The sequence below is a fragment of the Anas platyrhynchos genome, chromosome 1 (assembly GCF_047663525.1).
Source record: "Anas platyrhynchos isolate ZD024472 breed Pekin duck chromosome 1, IASCAAS_PekinDuck_T2T, whole genome shotgun sequence".
Lineage (NCBI taxonomy): Eukaryota > Metazoa > Chordata > Aves > Anseriformes > Anatidae > Anas > Anas platyrhynchos.
Genome location: NC_092587.1, coordinates 88,165,659 through 88,184,796, shown reverse-complemented (window position 1 = coordinate 88,184,796; position 19,138 = coordinate 88,165,659). Strand labels below are relative to the sequence as shown.

Sequence of the window (19,138 nt, the reverse complement as noted above, 5' to 3'; positions counted from 1 at the left end):
GCCTTTGGAAGATAACGGAATGAGTTATTAAACACACAGTTGTTGAGCATCTAAGACAATATGATAATAAAAAGCAGAAAACATTAACGTGTCAACAACAAATTCTATCATATCCACTTTCTAGTTGGACAGTAACTGACCTAATTGAGTAAAGAAGTCACTGATGTGACACACTTGGCTTTGATAGGACTTTTAATCCAAGACATCCCACATTCTGACAAGCAGAGTAGGAAATCACAACCTGAATTAAAGAGCAGTTCTGACTGCTGGATGCAAAAGCAATTAGGAATACTTCACTTACAAACTGGGAGATGATTTAGGTGGAGTCCCGAAATGGCCTGTCCCACATCTAGTTTTATTTCATATTTTATTTCAGTGTTACACTGACAATGAAACAGAGGATGAGCACATTGAGAAGATTAAGCACCACATTTAGAGAAAGTTGTGGACAGTAGAAAAAATCCCAAGTTTAAACACGTGATCAATAGGAAAATACTAAGAGAACAAAGTCTGTTTAGTGTAGAGTAACGTGAAAAGACAGAATAGTGAAGTAATAATCTTCAAGTTCTTTTGCATGTAACAGACAAAAATGGGTTATCTTTATGCCTGCCATGTATACAACTAGTAACCACTGGCATCAGCTGCAATAAGGAATGTATAAGGGAAAAAATATAAACAGAAACTATAAAAATCATTAAGTAATGGAGCTATGTCAGGACACCATGAAGTCCCTGTCCCCGAAGGCTTTTCAAAACAAGTTAAACCAAATCATCATGGAAAGTATTGTTCGAGGTAGCTGTAGGATTCAACACCACTTTAATGGATCGGTTAACTGGTGTCACCTCAGCTGCAAAGGAAGGTTAGAAACACATCACATTTAACATGAAGCAGCTGTGACACGCACTCTGTACCTAGGTGGCATTCAAGTAAACTCAGAAAGCGGGACTTCTGCTGACACGGGTAAATACAAAAAGGGCCTTTTTGTGTAATTTAGCCTGGATTCAGCACAAGCCCTGTGTGTGGAAGCGAGCTGGGGTGCCCCTGATGAAGCAGCAGGCGCTGATGCCGAGCGCGGGTGCTGGAGCAGCAGGGACAGCCCCCAGCTGCGTGAGGGCCGGACGGGGCTCTGGGCAGCCCGGTCTGGCGGGGGGTGCCCCTGCCACAGCCGGGGCTGGGGTGAGGCCTTTGGGGTCCCTCCAGCCGCACCCACCGCGATCCTACAGCCCCACCGCCCGCCTGAGGAACCGCAACGCCCGGCGGTGAGACGTGGTTCCGCCTAAAACCCGCTGCCGGCCTTCCGCTGCGTCCTCTAACCCCAATCCCAGTCCTAATCCCAGTCCTAATCCCAATCCCATCCCAATCCCATCCCCACCGGGCGCTCACCATGGCGCTGCGCCTGCCCGCGCCGTTCCCTAGCAACCGCGGCCCTGCCCCAAGGCCGGAAGCGGAAGCTGAGGCGGGCGCTGCCGGAGCCGGGCGCGGGGCTGCCGCTGAGGGTAACGGCTGCGGGGGGGGGCGGCCGTTGGGGTCGGGTTCGAATTCGAATTCGAATCTGGATTCGGATCGGGACCCGGGCCCGTCACCGTCTCGCCGTGACGGCTTCGTGCCCTGGCTTAGCTGGGGGCGGTGGGGCGGGGGCTGAGGGAGCCCCGGGAGGGGAGGGGAGGAGAGGCTGTGCTTCTGCTTTCTCGTTTTCCTTCATTTTCTGTGTTTCTTTACCTTTTTTTATCCCTTCCAACGCCATCCCGGGGCCTGGGAAGCTGGCAGGGGCCTGCCCCGAGCCCAGCGCGGATGTGGCTTTTTTCCCTGGTGATTTCAGGCTGTCTGTGCGTGCCCCTCAGGCTGTGCTGCGGGGCCGTGGTACTGTCACAGGGGTTTGAGGGGTGGAGGTCGAGCAGCAAGAGCTGGGAGGTCAAGTTCAGTGAAAGAAGAAGCACATGCTGGAAGCTGCGTGGCCTTTTAGCTCTTCTAGGTCCTGGAGGTTTTTGGTTTTTTTTCTGCTTGCTTATTTTTATTTTTTTTTTCCCTTATAAATTACTTACAACTTCCAGCTCACGGCAAAGAGCATTATCAGCGTGCCTGAACTGAACTTTCAAGGTTGTACTAGAAAATAGGGTAACCCAACATTAACCATCAGTGCTATCTCGCTAAAGATTTTTTTATTCCTTCTTTTCCTCTCCTCAGATTCATGTAGTTAAGAAGAACTGAGTGCTAAAGAGAAAATGACATCCCTAGAAAAAGGTAGGTGGTTCACGTGATACCTGAGCAGACTGGGTTACAAGTACTGTAACCTGAATTCTGAAGGCTTATTCCCTTTATTTAGCTGTTAGGAAAGAGTTGTGTGGCCTCGTTGCTGCAGTGAAAAACAAAGAGCTGCCTGGATGGGGCAGTTAATACAAAGGGTTTTCGTAATCTAGTTTTGTATGGAAAACCAGATCTGTCACTTGTTTTTACGCTTGTCTGTCAGTCCTACTGTGGTCTTTACAACCTGGTGGTACTGATTCAACCAACTTGAAAATTGGGCAATGTAATGGCACCACTGTGGTATTTTTGAAATTTTGGATAGAGGATGCAGACACGTGTTACCACCCACAGTTTGAGAAAGAACAGCAGCATGTGTAGCTGTGTTGTAAGACACTTTCCTGCCTTTACACATTGTGAGGAAACTTTAATGTTTAACTCAACTGAAAACTTGGTGAACTTCAGTAAAATGAATGTCAGTGACTGTTATGTTTACGTGGGAATCTAGACCAGATTGCAGCCTCGCTGGGAGTACTGGGGGCCATTGATTAGAAATGAAGTGAAACTGACTCATTCACAATTAAAACGTACAGCAGATAGTACCTTAAACCTCTTAAACTTCTTATGGCATTAGGAGCTATGTAGCTAGTAGCTGCTTTTTATTGTTGCTTTTAAAATAGGCCTGCTCTCATTCTATCAAGCTCCCAAAATGTGAAGTTTGCTGTCAGCCTATAGGTAATATTGTCACGATTTTTCTTCCTTACTAGTTCTTTCTCATGTCTGCATCTACCCAATCTTGTATGGCAGCCCAGAATTAACACAATTCAGATCAATGATTTTGTCTTAATGAGCAATACACACTTAAGTAATGACTTTCTAGATCCTAACTTGTGCTGTAAAGGACTGTTTTACACGTGCAGTGTAAAAAGAAAATCTCCACCTTTAGAGTAAATAAAGGGAAGAGTTGCAATGAAACCATAACAAAATGAAAGGTGGTAAACTTCTTCCACTCTTTCTGAATTTTAGTTGACTATGCCTCGTCACCCATCCGAGGACCTGGAGATGGCATGGAAACAGAGCAGACGGCTGAATCAGTGGAAGCAAGCACTGGAGCCAACACTACAAACCATGTCATTCACCACAGCCCACAGAAAAAGACGGTCTCTTCGCTGAGTCCCGGAGTTCTCCAGCTAGGGAAAATACACGCTGATAAATCAGTAGAGATTGAAGCTATTCGTATACTAGTCCCCAAAGCAGCTATCACCCATGTTGTTCCAACTAAAAATGCTAAAGTAGCTAAATCAGTGGGACATAAAGGAGATCCGTTCCATCAGTCGGATGGCACTGTAGATCCCAAGAAAGAACAGACAGAGTTGAAAAATGCACTTGAAAAGCTAAAGAATTCAGAAAAGCGGTTGTTACAGGATAAAGAAGGTCTCTCTAATCAGCTTCGTATACAGACAGAGGTAAGAAATGAAAGGTTTGTGTTTTTTTCCTCACACACAGATGAGCAGCTCTGGTTTATTTAGGCAGTTTGTGAATAAAATCAAAGCTAACTGCTGTGACACTGTAGCCTTGAAACAAAAAGTTTTCCTTTTGAACTTATCAGCTAAGATACAGAGTAAAAGTGCAACTGAGTACTCCAGTGCTGCTTCTCTGTCAGCAGATAAAAATACCAAAGGTGCAAAGCTGAGAGAAACACACTAGAGAGCTGCAGGGAAATATATCTTTCATGAGAAAAGTCTTTGCTCCTCAACCCAACTGCTAAGTAAAAAAATGTTACCGTAGAAAGGGGGATTGTAACTTTCAAAAGTAATAAATGGATGTCTTGTCTCCTCCTTTGCTATCTTAACTGAGTCAGGACTTGAACGCTGCTGAAACTTTCTTTGTTTCTTGTAGCAGATTTTCATTCTTCCTCTTTGAACACTGTTAAAATTTAAGCAAGAAAATGTTAACGTGTATTAGTCTTAAAAATGTATGGCTTACTGAAGTGTATTGTGAGGCTTAATATACTCTGCTTTGGGTAGATCCCATGCTGGAAGGAGGAAGGCAACTTACTGTTTGGTATTTGCAGTAAGTTGTGCTGCATTCAGAAAGCAGAAGGTGTTTCAACCTCTATTGGTAATAGTAAGATAGTTTGGTCTACTTTTAGGTGAATCGGGAGCTGAAGAAATTGCTTGTTGCTTCTGTTGGGGATGACCTGCAGTATCACTTTGAACGGATGGCTCGTGAGAAAAATCAGCTTATCCTAGAAAACGAAGTCTTGGGCCGGAATATGTCTCAGTTGTCTGAACAACTGGAGCGCATGTCTATACAGTGCGACGTGTGGCGAAGCAAATTCCTAGCGAGCAGGTATTCCTTCTCACAGAACTGTTACAGCAGCATTTTGCTTTAGCCTTTTAATTCACACACCCACTGCAACGCCTGGGGGTGTTCTTATTTATATATGTGGAGCTGCAACAGCTATAAGACACTTACTATGAAGTTCCAGTCTCTTCAAAGATATAAAGAAAGTAAACTCCTTGTTAATCTAAATAATTAGGCCTTTCAGAGGTAGTAGAGTGGGTCCTAATACTCCTAAAATCTTAACTCCACTTCTTGTCAATGTAGTAAGACATGTCCAGTATAGGGTTTAAAAATGTCTTCCAGGACATCTGTCTTGACTCATCTTTTTTTTCTTTTTTTTTTTTTTTTCCCCAAATAATCCCCATAAAATCAATTTGTGGAGAAGTTGATTTGATAAACTTTTCTTATAGCGATTCAGGGATCTACTGGGAACAGCAGAAAATGGAAAAGGAGGAAGATCTCTTCTTTAAATACTCATGTTACTAAGAACCCTACTGATACTTCTCTAACCATATGCTAATGGGTAGCAAGAGTCAGGAGCAAATCTTAAGCTGGTCTGAATGTCAAAATCTCCTTCGACAATGGATTAGACTTTTAACTTGCTAGGAGTAGTTGATTTTCCAGATCGGCAAATAGCATCATATGATTTTAATCTTCTACTGTAGCCATGTATAACACGCTAAATTTTAATTAGTGATGTTTAATGCATATTGTGGAAAAGCCTTACTGCTTCAAAGAGACAGTAATAGGATAGTCTCCTCCATTTAAGTTGCTGGTATTTAGCAGTTTTGTCATAGAGTGAATGGTAAGTAGCCGTAGCCATCTTACATGTCCTTAGTAATTATGTTGATACAGGCCCTGAAGGGAAGGGAGAGGAACAGCAGCTTAATCCTTAGTTTGAGCTGATTAAATACTGTCTGTCGTAGAGTTAAGGTGACTTTGAAACTGCTCACTTAAGTTACTGATCGGAAATTTCTTCTGCAGGGTTATGGCCGATGAGCTAACCAATACCAGAGCAATTCTTCAGCGTCAAACGCGGGATGCACAGAGCGCAATCCAGGATCTGTTGAATGAACGTGATCAGTTCCGTCAAGAAATGATTGAGACACAAAAGTATGATTTTTCTAATCCAGATTACCTCTCTGCAAGCTTTCATTTCTCTCAGTTTATTATGGGCTGGAGAAGAATCAAATAGATTTCCTCTGTTCCTGTGATATTTAACAACAACAACATGCTGATGGATAGTATAGTTGCTTTTCAATCTTGGAACTGAAATAGCCAAAGTAGCATTAATTCTTACTCCAGCATTCCCTGGAGGTGCGAGTATACCAGGGAACTGATACCTCTCAGATACTGACCTACATTTAATCGCTTACTGCCTTGACTTCAAGTCTCCTCTATCTCCTTCCAAAGCATACAGATTCTTCTACCTGTATTGACTTCTTAATGCTTATCCAGACAGATATCAAATAAGTTTCACTGGTATTAAAATTCTGTATTGGTGATGCATGGCCGTTGAGAATAGCCTCTTTGCTTCCTTGTTTAAATACTAAACCTTCTTTGGTGGACATCTTGACTTGTGCAGTAAGTTTTGGGAAGAGACGATTCCTCTGAAGAGTGCTGTTTGCTGACAGTATGCATTTTTTAAAAAACAAACAAACAAACACAAATTTTCTCCTTTCTGTGCAGGCTGCTGGAGGAGCTGATGGTTTCTCTTCAGTGGGGGAGACAGCAGACATACTACCCCAGTGCCCAACCATACACTACAACAGAGCTAGCAACTGTGAACTGTAAGCTAGCCAAAGCTGTAAGCTCACATCTTCTTGGAAATGTTGGAACTAGCAGTCCAAAAAAGACTTCAACAGCTGTGGAGTTTTGCAATACCCCTGCTGAGAAAATGGCTGAAAGGGTAAGAACCCTTCACATATCTCCATCTGTCATCACAGCACTGGGTTGTGTTGCCATAAAGCAAGACTTTTCTTTCTGGAAACTACTTAATATCTTATTTAAAAGCTACACCCAAGGGAAACATGCTGAATTGAGCTTTTTGTTTGATATTTAAAAAACAAATCTGGAAGAATAAGCAGAACATAATACGTACTGTTTTCTTTTAATGTACATAGCACCACAAATGATTGTGTCAAAATTTGTTTAGACTTAGTGTGTCAGGAGAAAGCCAACTGAAAATACTTAAGTTTAAAAAATGATAGGGAGAAGAGACCTGACTCAGGTAGGAATAAATCATAATACTTCAGGAGTAGCTTCTGTTGCCCTAAAAATAGTATTGTTGAAGGTGGGAGGAAACACAGAGAGAAGCTGTATCTCTTCCAAGATAGGGTTCCACTACAAAAAAGCTTGATATTTAAATAACAAACTAGACTAACAGTCTAGTCTGGAAGTAGTTGAAATTTAGCAGCAGAAGGCTCGCAGTACCTATTTTTTTTTATATATGTTTATTGGCCTCACTTATTTTTGCTCAACTAAGCTCAAGAGTTCTGTTATTCTCAAAATCATACCTTGAATTTTGATTGATATTACTAATTCATAAACAGTACTTAATGCTTTTATATTGAGAGTCTGGATAGATGGCCATTTTTTAGTTTTAAATTTGAAATAAAGCTGAAAAACTCTGCTTTTGAGCAGAAATCCTTCCTAGCTGTCACAGAATGATAAGTCTTATTAACCTTAATAGATATATTTTCATTCTCAGCTTTTCCATCTTTAGGTTTTACGTGTACTGGATCCAGCTGCCTGTACAGAAACATCAGCAGAAGCTTCCTTTTCGGAGACTTCTCCATCTTCCTTCCTTTCCACAAAGAAGAATATTGGAAGGTTTCATCCTTACACAAGATACGAAGATATAACTTTCAATTGTTGCAATCACTGTCAAGGGGAGCTGATAGCCCTTTAAAAACACAGCAAACGCAACTGCACATGCACTCTTTCTGAAGACTAACACTAGTTGATGTTCAGCAGGCTTCCTTTTTCCTGTTTCTTTCCATAGGGGCGCATTTAAAATTGGAAATCCTGCACTTTCTGCTTCTCTGCCACTTGAAGTCAGGGACTGACAGGACTTCCTTAGCCTGTGAAATACTTCTACTGTTTTTCAGTCTGAAAAGCTACTTATTTCCTTCTACAAAGGCAAGACCAAAATGTTATGCTGGTCCAAGTTGTAGAACATAGAGATCCCCTTGATTAGTTGAGGTTTACAGTCTCATTAACAAATCTTAATGAATCTCTCGTTAGAGGGAGACAAAAGCATAAGCTATACCAAAGTAAATGAAGTATTATATGGTAAAATAATAATATAAAAATCAAAAGACAATGGAATACAGTCAGCTCCGTGTTTTTTTAATATTATTCGAAGTGAGGAGCTGTCCTCAAGTCTATGTTCAGCCTTTTAAATTTAGTAATATAAAGGAGTGTGTGCAATGAGGCTTTACAGCTGTAAGCTCTGAAAGAGCATATGCAGTATTGCTGCCCTCCTCATATGGAGAAGGGGAAAAGAGCTTGGATGAGCTCTATCTATAATATATAAAAAGGACCTGGCTTTAAATGGATTCTAGAAAACGGGGGGAAGGGAGGGCGGTAATGAAACGATGCCTTTTCTATCTATTTCAGCTTCCAGAGCCAAGCTGTTAGGTAGCTGAACCTCAGCAAAGAAAGTCTGATGTAGCTCCTTTAGTACACAGTGCTGAAACCTGACCTAGCATTAAGAACTCAGTCCTTGCCCAAAGTCTTCCTGGGTGTTGCAGGAGGCTGATGGTAAGCACTAAGTTTGCACAAGTACTAGTAAAAAAAAAAAAAAGTATTTTTTACTCTTATGATTTTATTTTCTTGATGTTGGTTCAAAGAGATACTCCAGCAGATGATCTGCTGAATCCAAAGAAGCCTATTCAAATTTAAGTTGCAAATGTAGAGGAAAGTTAGGAGGATGCAAATACACATTTTGATTTGTTTTCTCTCCCATATTTATCATATGTAGTTGTCTAGTTTGGAGAAAGGGTTTCTACAATGGCTGCCTTCCCCCAGTTTTTCTTTAAATCTCATACCATGCTCAGAGTATATAAGTTACAAATTCCTACTGTTTCTGGCCATGCTTTGGGTTGCATGAAGAAAACTACAATAAACTTTCTTTGCTTACTTTAACGTTACAGTTTTGGATTTAATACAGCTGTGTCTTTGACCCTGCATTCCTTTGATTTCATCAGTCACCTCAGCATATTCTCTTGTATCAAGAGTACACAGCATCAAGGGTGACATAGTTTATTTCAATAAGTTTAGCAAACATGGACATGTAGACAAGGAATCCAGCTTCCTTAGTAGTGGTAAAGATCATAATTCACATTATCTTTAATTTAATGGAGTATAAAACTACTGAATGTGTGCATCGGTCTGGCTCAAAGAAATAAGTTTCTGAAAAAACGATGCGAGTTCACATACGTGTTAGCCGTCAGTCACCACTTCCTCTGAAATGTGTCCTCTGGCCTAGCCAGGACAGCTGGTCCACAAAGCAGTAGAAAGCAGTAACTCAAAGATTCAAGAAATAGCATTTTCCAACAACACAACAAGTTGTACAGGCATCATCACAAGCAGCAAACAGCAATATTAATCCAGCAAAAATTCACCATTTTACATATAGCCTGCATCCGGGAATTCATGGTGGAGTTCAGTAATAAAGTGCCTTTGAAAGGGGAGTATGTATTTGCCACCCTTGCAAACAGATCTCGCTCTCATTTAGATTTGGTCAAACCAAGAAGATCCCTGAGTTGTACATAAAAGCAGGCTTTTCAACAAAATTCGTTACGAATAAATAGCAAAACCATTGTCAATGAAGAGAATTGTTAAACTCGTTTGAAAGCTTTAAAAACACCACAAAGTCAGTAGCTGTAAAGAGACATAAAAATTAAGAGGGTTGCCCCCAAGAACTCTGTAGTTACCTCTAAATTTTCAACTGTAATGGTCTCTGAAGCGAAAGGATTTAGGCTCTGAACTAATGCAGTGGATGTTCTGCATCTGTTTTGCTCTTCTGGCTTCTAATCTAAGCTGCCTCGCTCGCTCTTTAGCGGCCAGTTCTTCTGCTCGTTTTTCTTCTCTCTTCCTTTTTAGCCATCTGTGGAGAGAGAAACAGGACTGACAGGTAACTGAAATTTTTATGTCGTCCATTCAAAGGAGGCTGGACCCCGTGTAACTAGAGTCACCTGGTGCTGCAGGATAAAGATGTTAGGGCCAACTAAAAGCCCATCATTCCCAAACACGAGAGGTACTACTTTTCTATCCCAGCACTCCTGGTTCTGCATCCACATTCCCTACCCCCTTTTGTTGAGCTGATTCAACTTGCAGACTCAAGAAAAAAAAATCACTTTACCAGATAAACTTTCTGCCCGTTTAATAGACTAAATTGGCACACAACTGCTTTAAAACAGGCAAAAAGGACTAGGGGAAAAGGATCTCTCTTTTTCAGCAGAAGCAATCCGCTAGTTCAGCTCAGGCTGTGACAACTAATTTCACAGCAACAAACATCAAAGAACTGATGTGTTTTTTCTACAGTATAAACTAATGAGGGCATATTCGCTCAAAAAAAGACTTCAGCATTCAAGATGTAATATAAAATGACAGCCTAAATTAATACACTACAAAAAGTTCAAAATGGATTCCCTGGGAATGTTTCTACTCACTCTTTGAAAGCTCTGTTGCATTCCTCTGTTCTTGGGAAAAAGGCAATTCCCTCTGCCTGCCGTCTCAAAATTTCTATCTGTTTTTCCTTCATGTGTTCTTGGTGCTTTTTTTTAAGCCATAACTTGAAGGCTTCTTCTGGATTCCTACTCCTGTCCTATTTAAATAAAAGACATATATACATGAGGCTTATCATCAAATGACCTTTATATTAATCATTTTATTATAATTTTTCAACTCCACTGGCATTTCCATCCACATTAGGGAAATGTATTTTATAGGCAAACAACCATATGCTAATCTGTCATTGAATACACAAATGAACAAGCATTCAAAGCAATATGTTTAAAAAAAAAAATACTAAATTTAGTTTTTCAAGCCCCTTGCTGCAAGACAGAGGAACTTCAGAGTATCTCAATCATCATGGTTGGTCACATCACATGCATTAACTGCTGGCCAGCAAGTTCTGATGGTAATGAATATGCTTCAAAGGGTTTTCTGGCTTGTTCACTGCTGGGCTCAGTAAAGTCATTCACCTGCTAAAAAAGGGCATTGCTGTACCTCCTGTGATTTTATAGCTATTAAGGTCACACGTGGAGCTTGTACGACATAAGCCAGCCTGGCAGGCAGAACCATCCTGAACATGCAAGTCAATCTAGCTCTTCACTGAAACAATATGACAAAAACATTTCCTATCACTATGAAAGTTCATAAACTTCGCTAAGAACAGGGGCTTATAATCCATTTTCCTATTTAACCAAAGCAGTATAACTCCCAGTCTCACATCATGGTGATCTTACTTTGCTGTTCAAGTTTTCCAGCTCCTTTGCACGACGAATTCGTTTTTCTTCTTGCACTTGTTCTTTCTTCTTCTGTAACCAGGCTCGAAATACCATCTCATTCTCCTTTCTCTTCTGTTCTTCTTGTTCTTTTTTCCTTTCTTCTTCCTTGTATGAGATTAAGAGTGAATAAAAATCTTGCTCATTGAGATAACAGTCTTAATCTGCAAATGCTTCATTGTCAAAGTGGGTAATAAATGAGCCATTTGAATTATATCTGACACAAAAATACTGATGGAACAGGAATACTCAGACTGCAGCAAGCTGGTACTGTTTTAAGAAGAAATTAGCGCATGTTGCATTTACCTGTTTTTTGTGATTACCTCCATTTCCGTGATACATCCCAACTCATGGGCATTTCAGTAGCTACTGGTCATCTGCCCATAACAAAATGACATCTGCCCAATTAAACTGATTTGAAGCCAATCAGAGCTAATTGATGCATTTTAAATATTAAAGAAACCCTCAGGCTTGAGAGACCATTAAACCCTAAAGGATAGTTAACTGCTCACGGCCTGCTGGCACTACCATATTAATGGAGATATTTTTTTTGGACATGAAGTTGAAATGAATTTATTCACAGAATTATTAATAGCTTAACACTTTTCTCAAGTTTAAAAAAATGATTTTTACAAAACTGAAAACACTTCTTGTAATTATTAATCACATTTTAGCTTACAAGTATCTATAAATAGCAGAAATGGTTTCAAACAATGCTTCAGAAAACTGAGGAGGACAGTTTGTCAGGTTTTAATTCTCTGACACAAAAGCTGTAATCCCCATTCATTTCCAAAATCTACTCTTCCTGCGAATAGATGATATTCCTCCCACTCACACACAACTTGCAGACAGCATCCTACAAACTTACAATTTCCACTCTACTGAAATTAAAAAAAATTAAAAAAAAACAACCCAAGCACCAAAATGAGGCAGATGCATTCAAATAACGTAAAGAAATGTTTCGTGCCTGTGAAATCGAGTGTTAGCTCACCTTCACAGATGAAGAAATACAATACTACATTCTTACCTTCTTCAGGAATTAGCCAATGAAGTAGTGCAGACTACATTAGCCTAGTAACAGAAGGTTGCCTCCACCACACTAATTGTTTTAAATGTGCGAAGAATGCTGTCAAGAGATCTAGACTTGTGTGTACAAATATAGCACAGCAGTAATTCTCCACGTTTCATGCCCCTCATCACTGCCATCAGCAAACTTTTCACACAAAACAGGCCAGAACTATTTCCAGCTTGCTTAGAACATCACGGCACAGAAAAACACGTTCTTTTTATTCAGACCATGACCTTACATTTAAAGCACCTGACTAGAACCCTAGAGAAGTGTGAACAGTTTGGTTAGAATCCAAACCACCTATCCTGTCCTGAATGAATACGTATAAATAGCTTCCTGATGCGATCATTATTATCACAGAATGGTTTGGGTTGGAAAGGACCTTAAATATCATCTTCGCAGCTCTCCTCTGGACTCATTCTTGACCTGTAACCAAGAAGGCATGCCCATTTTGAAGTCTTTCTTCCATTTCAAACACACATACTGCTTTGTTCATAGATCTCACAGCCACCCTCCTGTGTAAAACCTTACTTTATGACTAAACACTCTCCCATCTGATAATTGCCTATTATATACTTCATCAGCACCCACACGTGCACCTGCATTATTGTGGTTAATGCTAGTTTTCTCCACAGACCACACTGCAATGTAGATGTGATACTGTGTACAATGTTCCAGCAAAGAGTGGACCTGTAATGGAATTTACAGGGAGTCAATAAGCAAAAGCTGTAAGTACAATAAAGAAAAAAAAAAAAGGCTTATTTATAAAGGATGTATTAAATAAATACTTAATTTCTACTGTGAGCAAGGGATGGTCCTATACCACTCCATGGTTTTGGTGTCTCTTTGTATTGTTTTTTGTTTGTTTGCTTTTTGTTTTATTTTTTAATAAAAAATAAAAGGAAAGGAAAGGAGTTTTGAGAGATTCTGTACAAACTCCAGAGAATTACTATTATTATTACTGAGTAAATGCCCTGAACATGTGGCCTGTGTGAAGATCACTGTGATCTGCATGTTGTAGGAATGTGCCCAATGAAGGAATGTGAAGGTCACTGTGATCTGCTCATTGCCTCTGTATCTTTACCTCTTTCCTCATTTTTTCCTTCCTTTGTTCTAGCTGCTTTCGCAGTTCTTTTTGTCTGGGAGAAAGACAGTAAGTGGAACTTCTCACGGGCACATTTGCAGATTGTGCTCTTGTCGGAGTCTTCCGTTTTCCCAGACCTCTTGCAGCATTGATAGCAGAGTTTGGACGATACTTAGGGTTAGATGGGGGCTTAGGGAAATACACACACTCTTCGCCAGCAGGAGACAAAGAATGTACACCTGGTCTTACGGGAGGTACTTCCTTCATTCGAGAGACAGCACCAGAAGAACTAGGGTATGATTTTGGAGATGTACGTTGAGTTTCAATATCAGTGAAAGAAACACTTATTGGGGGCAAAAATCCCTGGCTTTCAATATCACGTAAACTTAGAAGTTCAAACTTCCCATCTTTTTCTACCAGGATTTTACCATCCTTCTGCTCCTCATTCTTGCCAGCATGTGGTGAAAACAATGAGCTTTCCTGTCCCATTTCATTAGAAATATGCAACCGAGATAGCCTATTTGAGACATCATCTTCTCTTGCAAAGTCTGTTTTACAAACTTCAGCATCTTCTGGAGGAGGAACTTCAAGATCCACCAACGTATCCTTAAATTTTAACTTCCGTTCTCTATTCTCATCCACAGGAGCTTGATTCTCCAGCTGCTTGTTGGCTTCTTCAATCTTTTCCAAGATGTAACGCTTTATTTCTTCGTCCTCTTCGTCATCCAGTTGCTGCTGGTTTTCTAGCTTGGATTCCTGGATAGAGCACTCACTATCCGTATCAGACAGATGATCCCCCTGTTTCATGTCAGACCCAGATACCAAACTTTCTTCATTGCGGGGTTTCACTTTCACATCTATGCCAGCTTCTGAAAGCTGATCTGGATTTTCTTCCATTTCCTCACTGTCTTCCTCAAAGGTCTCCACAACTTTAACATTTTTTCCTTTGATATGTCCTTCATTTCTTTCAGGACTCTGAAAAAACAAAAATAAACTATTTATCTCAAACTGTTCTCCCAACAAAGAACAGTATCAGGGAAACAGAAAAGGAACAGCAAGAGAGGAAAGCAGTACTAACTACACTATTTTTTTTAAAACAGGCTGTCAGATAGAGAATGTCTTAACAAATAGCCTTTTTTGGTGCCAACATCTCTGCTACAGTTTCCCCATGTTAACATCTATACAAAGTTTAACCAACCATGGCTGGAGCAGTAAAGCAATCAGCGACAATATGAAAAGAGAACAATGTGTTGCACAAATACTTGAAGGAGCCTGCACTGAAAGCAGAAGTACTTTGTACTGAACATATTATTTTCAATGAACATTGAATTTTTTGTTTTAAGACAATTATAAGCAAACTAATCAGTTCATTGAAATATTTTTCACTATAGTTCCAAATAATATTCCTTCTCAAAATTCAGCAAACGTACCTACACATCTCAAGCCACACTGATTTTTGTGCTTTCATATTACTCTTTCGTCCTTCTAACTAAGAAAACTAGTAATTAATTTAACAAATACCTCTATTTCACTGAGGTTTTCTTTTTCCTCTTCATTAATTAGCCATTCAAGGTCTTTTTCAAAGTCATCCTCATATTCTCCACTTTCTGTTATATCACCCATATTTGCCGGATCACCTTGGTCATCATTTTCACTCATTTTGGTGATGCCTTAGAGTAATACTACAAAAGAAGGAAAAAATGTTTTAAAACTCCAGTGACACACGAGCACAGAATGTTGGTATCTCCCATGGCACCCACATCAAACTTGGGAGCAGAATCAACACAACCACATCAGATAGTGCCACAGCACCTCAGAACTAAGGAGCATTAATGGCCTTGAACATGAATGGTTTTGGCCTTTCCAGCTCTGGCTAGCAGGGCAAGATCTAAGTCAAAACAAAATGAAATGTACTCAGTAACCAGTCAATCTGGCTATAGTCAAATTCATGACAAAACTGAGGGTAAGCCACTATAAGGATGGGATCTGGCAAACAATCTTTTCTCTTTGTACCCACTGCTGTCTGCTGGAGTTGCTGTTGTCTCTCTCTCACAGGATAAACCTGCATCATTTACAGTACACCACTACACGAGCACAGCATAGCAGATGGCAACACAACACGGGATGTAAGAATTAGATCTGACCCCAAATGGCCCTGGAACAGCAGAACAGCTCTTGCTGTTTGATCCTTCCTGCCTTTCCAGACAGTAAGGGCCGCATCTGGACTTCCCAACCTGTAAGCATTTTGTAGTGTTTTGTAAAAACTCTTCCATCCAGAAGCTGTTGATTAAATTCCTTCAAGGTTTTAAATTCTGGTGAGCATCTTTGAGTTCTCAGGTATTTACTCACACAAACACCAGCTCTGACTCTTAAAACCCTATGTACCACAGCTGACAAGCATTGCTCTTTTAGACCTCAAAATTTAGTCAAGATTTAGCTACAAGAGAATAATAGTAAAGCTGGATACTTTTATTGCAAACTTGTTTGTATGCAAACTTTACAAAAGCTCCTCTTTTTGCTTGAACTGCATTTTGGTCAATAGAAATGACAACGAAGCCCCATCCAGCCTGGCCTTGAGCACCTCCAGGGATGGGGCACCCACAGCTGCTCTGGGCAGCCTGTGCCAGGGCCTCACCACCCTCACGACAAGAATTTCTTCCTAATAGTGAACCTAAATCTCCCCTCTCTGAGCTTAAAGCCCTCACCCCTTGTCCTCTCAAGGCACACCTGCCACCTATTTTTAATTTTTAGGGCGGAAGGGGCAATGTACCCGGTGCCTGGCTCCTGCAGAGCCCCGCAGCCCCTCCACACCCCAGCCCCGTGTCACCAAGACGCCGCCCGCCCCGGCCGCCATGAGCCGCCCCCCCCCCCCAGCTCCGCACCGCCCGGCGCCGTCGCCATGGCAGCAGCACGGGCCCCGCTCCCCGCCGACGGCGGCCCCCGAGGCCCAAAGTCCGTGTGGCGCCGCCCCGTCGCCATGGCGTTATTTATTTATTTATATATTTATTTATTTTTGGTTCCTGGCCCCCGCTGCTGGCGAGAAGCAGGGTCAGAGGGGGGAGCTGCCGGTGTCAAAATCGGAGCTTTTGTTAGTAAAAATAGCGCTGCACCTGCAGGGAGCTTGACCTGCTGCATCACGTCACTCTCAGATTGCACAACGTTCTCACTGAACTTCGAAACGTAGTGGAAAAAAAAAAAATATATATATAAATAAAAATAAATAAAAATAAATAAAAATAAATAAAAATAAATAAAAATAAATAAAAATAAAAATAAATAAAAATAAATAAAAATAAATAAAAATAAATAAAAATAATAATAATAAAATAAAAAAAAAACAACCCCAAATAAATAACCTTCTGGGCTGGAGGAGCCAGCAGGCACAGCACCAGGGCTGCATGTTGTGGGTGCAGGCACTGACTGAAACAACCTCCATGCTGGCTGGATTGGCAATGGCACCCGCCTTCATGGCATGTGCAGCATGGTGCTGTACCTCCCAGCATGGCATCCAGGGGGATGGCCCCCCTCAGGCTGCCTGCTGCCACAAGGCTGCAGCAGCACGATGGCTGTGGGCAGAGGGGAGGGAGGTGTCTTGGCTGGCAGCACCAACATGGCACTCATCACCTCACCCCAACATGGCGCCCATCACCTCATCCCCCACATAGTGCCTGGTCCCCGTTTTGAAAACACAACAAACGAAAAAACAACAACAAAAAAAACAACAACAAAAAAAAACACATCATTAACTGAGCTGAAAATGACAATCTACAAGTACACCAGAAGGCCAAACACCTCAGGGACAACATGTTCTGTGTCCCAAAGGCTATGTAAATAAAATAAAACCCAGGCAGAAAACAGCCAGGAGTAAATTTAGCCTGGGCATCAATAGCTGTAAAGGTTATGAGGACAGTTACCCTTGCACTCATAGCAGGGGGCTAAACTGCCTCAAGGTGGGTTTCAGGAGGTTTCCAAAGGCTTCTGGTGCAGGGGTTTCCTCTAGTCCTATGACATGCAGCAAGAAGAGAAATGGGTTTTGACATTGTTTTCAGCAAGTAGGAAGGGCTCCTTGGTATTTACCTGAGATATACATGGTTCCTGCTGCACCTGGAAAAATGTCAACTACTGACCCGCAACCCAGGGTCACTTAGGTATCTCGTACATGAAGATGACACTCCAGAGTTTCAATTTTCCGCATTTTACAGACAGGTGTCTTAGACAAGTTCACAGCAGACTAAAATAAAGCTTTGATATTCCTCCCGGTTCTCTTTGTGCTCTGCTTTTATCGTAAGACCATCTTTCATCTTACAAGCCAGTGCTACCGCTTTCATTCACAAGAGATGCTTTATTCCACTAATTACACATCGGTGTGATTTTAAAACAAGGATTAGACTCAGTTGCTGGAATATCAAGCTATAATCCTTAATAATGATATTTAAAGAATGTAAGACGTTTAAAAATGGTATTTTAGGATCAATCTATCAATCTATCGCATGCTTGTGTTTGTGAACCCATATGTCATTAAGTTTAGGTTTTCAGGTGTTCCTTTCTGCAAGGGAGCTACACAACACAGTTGTGAAGAAATGCAATGAAAACAATAGCTGAGCAATGCAGTGTTTCAGGGACAGGCCCAAACACGTTGGTTGCTTTTTTCCGTGTCACTAATACATCAGATGCCACCTTTAGGGAACAGAGAAAGGCTGCATAACACCTTCAGAGAGCTGTTAAACAAGCACCGTAACACCTTTTATATGGTTTGTAGGAAGCAGCTGACACTATCAAGAGTCACTAGGAATAAGGTACAGAGCTGCCAGTCCCCTGTCCCTTTCCATAAGGAAAGTCCCTATTTCCTTCCCAAGTGCTTGGTTACAGTGACACTGATAGAACAGAAAATGTAATCACATCTGTGCAGAGCCCTCCCCTTCCCCTGAAAGCTCTGCCAGAACAGCCTGCTGTTTGAGACACAGAGAGACACAGCACAGTAGAGTAAAACCCTGCAATGCCTTGGCAGGCTTTCGGGGTCAGCGCTAGCCCAGGGTCACCACAGTGGGGGCTGCCCACTGAACAGCACCCTCCAGCAGGTCTCACCCTGCCTTACCTTTTGGACACAGCAACCCTCTCCCGCTGACAAGGATCCCAAAGTCCAGAAGCCATGCCAAGGATGACCAGCATCACAGCAAGCCCGGCACAGGATGCACAGACTGCTCTGACACTTACCTCCAGCAGCACCCGGCACAAGCTGGAACAGGGAAACAGCCACCGTGTCCCAGGGAGGCACCCCGGCCGCGCGTGGTATTTATCTCGTCTCTATCAAACCGCAGCGTGCGCTGTACCACCAAGGCAGGGATTCAGCTCCGTGGCAGTAGCTAGGCGTCTCTTCTCAGCTCTCACTATATGCAATGGGAGGAGCAAGGGGGATTGCCACGGTTCACGTGGATCTGCTTTGCTCACAGGCAAGAGCAGCTTCAGGATTCTTGTCACAACACCTTTCACCAGTACCAGCGACATTCAATGCTTGAATCTGCCTTAAAACGTAACGCTATACTATCTGAGCTACTAATTACCCTCTTGCTGTATGCAAGCATAGATTTTAATCCCTTGCACAGCCAAGAAGCTCAGGCTGGCATCCCTTTACAGCTAACTCCTGTATTTACCCAGAGGAAGCTGATGAATGAAATTCAGAAGCCTAACATGCTGACAATCCTATCCATCCTGCCTCAGGGATAAGGCTCTCAAAGAAACACTTGCAAGGACTGCATTTTTTCCTAGCAAGGACTGCATTTTCTCCTAGCACACACCCATTCTCTCCAACTACCACACATTTTTTATTTTTCACCCAGCCCTACAGAAGGCTTGCTGGCTACAAACTGGCAGTGGATATTCAGA

General features: G+C 41.7%; 3 protein-coding genes across 14 annotated transcripts in view; 1 reads left to right on the top strand and 2 right to left on the bottom strand.

Annotated features, from left to right (window-relative positions):
* Positions 1–1,671, bottom strand: part of NME7 (NME/NM23 family member 7) — a 91,606-nt gene extending 89,935 nt beyond the window's left edge. For all 5 annotated transcript variants that reach the window (XR_011812619.1, XR_011812620.1, XM_027449570.3 and 2 more), the window contains exon 1: positions 1,384–1,671. Coding sequence is in view for 3 of the 5 variants with exons in the window: in XM_027449570.3 (XP_027305371.1) it covers positions 1,384–1,386 (3 nt within the window). In the remaining 2 variants the exon portion in view is untranslated. The remainder of the gene's footprint in view (positions 1–1,383) is intronic.
* BLZF1 (basic leucine zipper nuclear factor 1) lies at positions 1,395–8,736 on the top strand. Of its 3 annotated transcripts, none has more exons than XM_027449572.3 (7): positions 1,395–1,496; positions 2,185–2,241; positions 3,268–3,707; positions 4,394–4,593; positions 5,572–5,700; positions 6,277–6,496; positions 7,313–8,736. In XM_027449572.3, exons 2-7 carry the CDS (start codon positions 2,223–2,225, stop codon positions 7,496–7,498), a joined length of 1,194 nt encoding a protein of 397 aa, XP_027305373.1. In that variant the 5' UTR covers positions 1,395–1,496; positions 2,185–2,222; the 3' UTR covers positions 7,499–8,736. The 3 variants fall into 3 exon arrangements, with proteins under 3 accessions (XP_027305373.1, XP_027305376.1, XP_005025903.1); XM_027449575.3 differs by having other exon boundaries at positions 7,298–8,736; XM_005025846.6 differs by lacking the exon at positions 1,395–1,496 and adding an exon at positions 1,683–2,097.
* CCDC181 (coiled-coil domain containing 181) lies at positions 3,744–18,609 on the bottom strand. 6 transcript variants are annotated; one of them, XM_005025844.6, is made up of 7 exons: positions 18,470–18,609; positions 14,777–14,937; positions 13,256–14,230; positions 11,064–11,210; positions 10,266–10,420; positions 9,528–9,700; positions 3,744–4,167 (listed from the first exon to the last, which is right to left on the bottom strand). In XM_005025844.6, exons 2-6 carry the CDS (start codon positions 14,912–14,914, stop codon positions 9,538–9,540), a joined length of 1,578 nt encoding a protein of 525 aa, XP_005025901.2. In that variant the 5' UTR covers positions 14,915–14,937; positions 18,470–18,609; the 3' UTR covers positions 3,744–4,167; positions 9,528–9,537. The 6 variants fall into 6 exon arrangements, with proteins under 6 accessions (XP_005025901.2, XP_021132222.2, XP_071900656.1 ...); XM_021276547.4 differs by lacking the exon at positions 3,744–4,167 and having other exon boundaries at positions 8,838–9,700; XM_072044555.1 differs by lacking the exons at positions 3,744–4,167; positions 18,470–18,609 and adding an exon at positions 18,351–18,374 and having other exon boundaries at positions 8,838–9,700.
* Positions 18,610–19,138: the final 529 nt, after the last annotated feature.